The sequence below is a fragment of the Octodon degus genome, unplaced genomic scaffold (assembly GCF_000260255.1).
Source record: "Octodon degus isolate 3935 unplaced genomic scaffold, OctDeg1.0 scaffold00123, whole genome shotgun sequence".
NCBI lineage: Eukaryota > Metazoa > Chordata > Mammalia > Rodentia > Octodontidae > Octodon > Octodon degus.
The window spans coordinates 5,762,024-5,764,302 of record NW_004524699.1 but is presented as its reverse complement, the minus strand read 5'-3'; the positions used below and the strand labels follow the sequence as shown (position 1 = coordinate 5,764,302).

The 2,279-nt window shown below is 62.9% G+C and overlaps 1 protein-coding gene across 1 annotated transcript in view; it reads left to right on the top strand.

The window, feature by feature from the left end:
- Nucleotides 1-6: 6 nt before the first annotated feature.
- Ncs1 (neuronal calcium sensor 1) overlaps nt 7-2,279 on the top strand; it is a 33,539-nt gene continuing 31,266 nt past the window's right edge. The window contains exon 1 of the mRNA XM_004640451.2: nt 7-122. Coding sequence (XP_004640508.1) covers nt 59-122 — 64 coding nt within the window. The 5' untranslated portion in view covers nt 7-58. The remainder of the gene's footprint in view (nt 123-2,279) is intronic.

Here is a 2,279-nt window from a genome sequence, read left to right as displayed (position 1 = left end):
CCGCTCCCGGGGGCGCCCTGCCCGGTCCGGCCCGGGGGCGGGGGCGCGGCTGCCGAGGATGGGGAAATCCAACAGCAAGTTGAAGCCCGAAGTTGTGGAGGAGCTGACCAGGAAAACGTACTGTGAGTGAGCGGGGTCCCTGCCCCCGCCCCCTACGGTCACCCCCAAGTCCGCCCGCAACCTCCCCGCACCGGGGCTCGCCTGGACCCAGGAGGCCCGGCCGCGCCCCACCCGCACCTGGCCCTATTGTTCTAGGCCCCCTCCCCGCCCCCAGCCCGGCCCGTGTCGCCTGTCACCGTACGCCGGCCACCCCAGCCCACCCGCGACGCTCTCCCAAGAACAGTCTGGAGGGGCGAGGGGGGGAGTGCGAGGGTGGGGGAGGGGGCCCGGGAGGTGCCCCCAGTGCGGTGACTCGGCTCTGGGTGATTCACGCATCACGCTGCCGCCGCCGTTGGTGCTGCTGCTGCTGCTGCCGTTGCTGTTGCTGCGAGGTCGCTTGTCGCCCCCATCCTGTCCCCCCCCAATTCTCCCATCGTGTGTAGAGGGGCCAGAGATGATGCTCCTGACAGCGACAGGAAGGGTCCTGTTCCTCAGTGTTTGCCGCATTCCTAGGCTTAATCTACCCCCCATCTCAGCTCAGGGATTCATTCCACAGCAGAGGCTGACCAGGAGGGTTCCCAGCGGAACCCTCTGGGGCAGCCCCCAGAAGGAAGAATGGCGCTTGGGACTTCTGTGTGACCATCCCATCAGGTACATGGCTACCTGCCAACTTCACAGCTATGTACCCAGCTTCCCTGCCCTGCAGCCCTTCTAGAAGTGGCCTGGCTTGGCAAGGGTTAATGTCTCTGGTCGTTTTTCAGAGATGGAGACAGGGACCAAGGCTGGCTGGTGGAAGGGGGCAGTGGCCCTGGGCTTGTTGGAGCTGAGCTGCCGCACCTAGGCCACCGTGCACCTAGGCCACTGTGTGCGTCAGCCCCTCTGCGCTGCTGGGGTAGGGGTAGCAGGTCAGCCGGCCTAGCACGGATGGAGCCCGCTAGGGCAGCCCCGGCTCCCTTCCCCCACCAGTTGGCCTTTCAGGCACATCCGCAGGTCTGGCTCAGTCCATGCTCCTCGCCCGAATGCGCATGAAACCAAGGTGGTGCTTCATGGCTGGGCACTGGTGCTGCTGGACCACCGAGCCAGGAGAGCGCAGCCAGGGGCTGCCACCTCTGCCATCCCAAGGTGTCTGGGTGGCCCCTTCTGGTCTGGCTTTGTTCTGTGAGATGCTCTGACCCTTTTGTAAGTTCAACCCAGATGTGGCCCACAGCTGTCAGTGGGAACGCTGCAGGTGGGACCTGTGGCCCCAGGAAGGAGGGTGCCCCATGCTTCCTCGTGTGGGGCAGGGGTTGGCATGCACTGAGAGAGGCTAAGTGTTCTGACTACTGAGCGTTGTCAGTGCGCATCCGCTCTGTGCTGGCTGCGCTGGCTGCGCGCGTGGGGAGGGTAGCTATCTGCATCTCCAGTGAGGGAGCTGAGGCCGGGGCAAAGAGGCGGGCCCAGGAGGAGACTGTGTTGGTGCTGAATGCACTCCTCCCCAGCTGTGCCCGGGGAGAGGCCTCAGAGCTCATCCCCAGGGTTCCCCTGTGTCCCCTTCCGGTTAAGCCTGCAGGCGTGTTTGCTCTGAATACAAAGGGACCAGGGGAGCAGGTCCTTGGGACCAGCCTCCTGTGGGGTGGACCTGTCAACTTTGGCAGAAGTTGGGCCAAGGAGCTGGGTGGGCTACTTTTAAATCCTGTACAGAGCTGCAACAGTTCTGGCCAGGGACAGGGGTAGCCTGAGTGCTGTTCATCTGCAGAAGCCTGACGAGGAATGGGGATGCCCTGACTTGGCCATGTTCCTGCTAAAACCGCCTCCCCCAGGCACTGTGATGGAGGCTGGCTGCTGTTACCTTAGGGCTGGCACTCAGTAGGAATGTACCTGTGTGCCGAGTGAAACCCCTACCAGCAGGTGTGCAGGGGAAGCCTGTGAGGTTAGGCCTCCAGGTGGCCCTCCTGGGGCAGCGGTGCCATCTGCCTTTTGTTCTGGGGAATCTGTGGGCGAGGTCCAGGACTCTCAAATTCAAAAGTCCTAGTGTCCTGGAGAGTTTGGTAAGTCCCAAGATTCCTGGATGTCCCTTGCTCCCAGATTTCCAATCCCACATGTAGGTCTGGGCCAGGAATTTGTATCCCCCCCCCCCCCGGGTCTTGTGTAGTTTAGGTTGGCCTTGGACTCACTGTGTAGCTCAGGCTGGTCTCAAACTC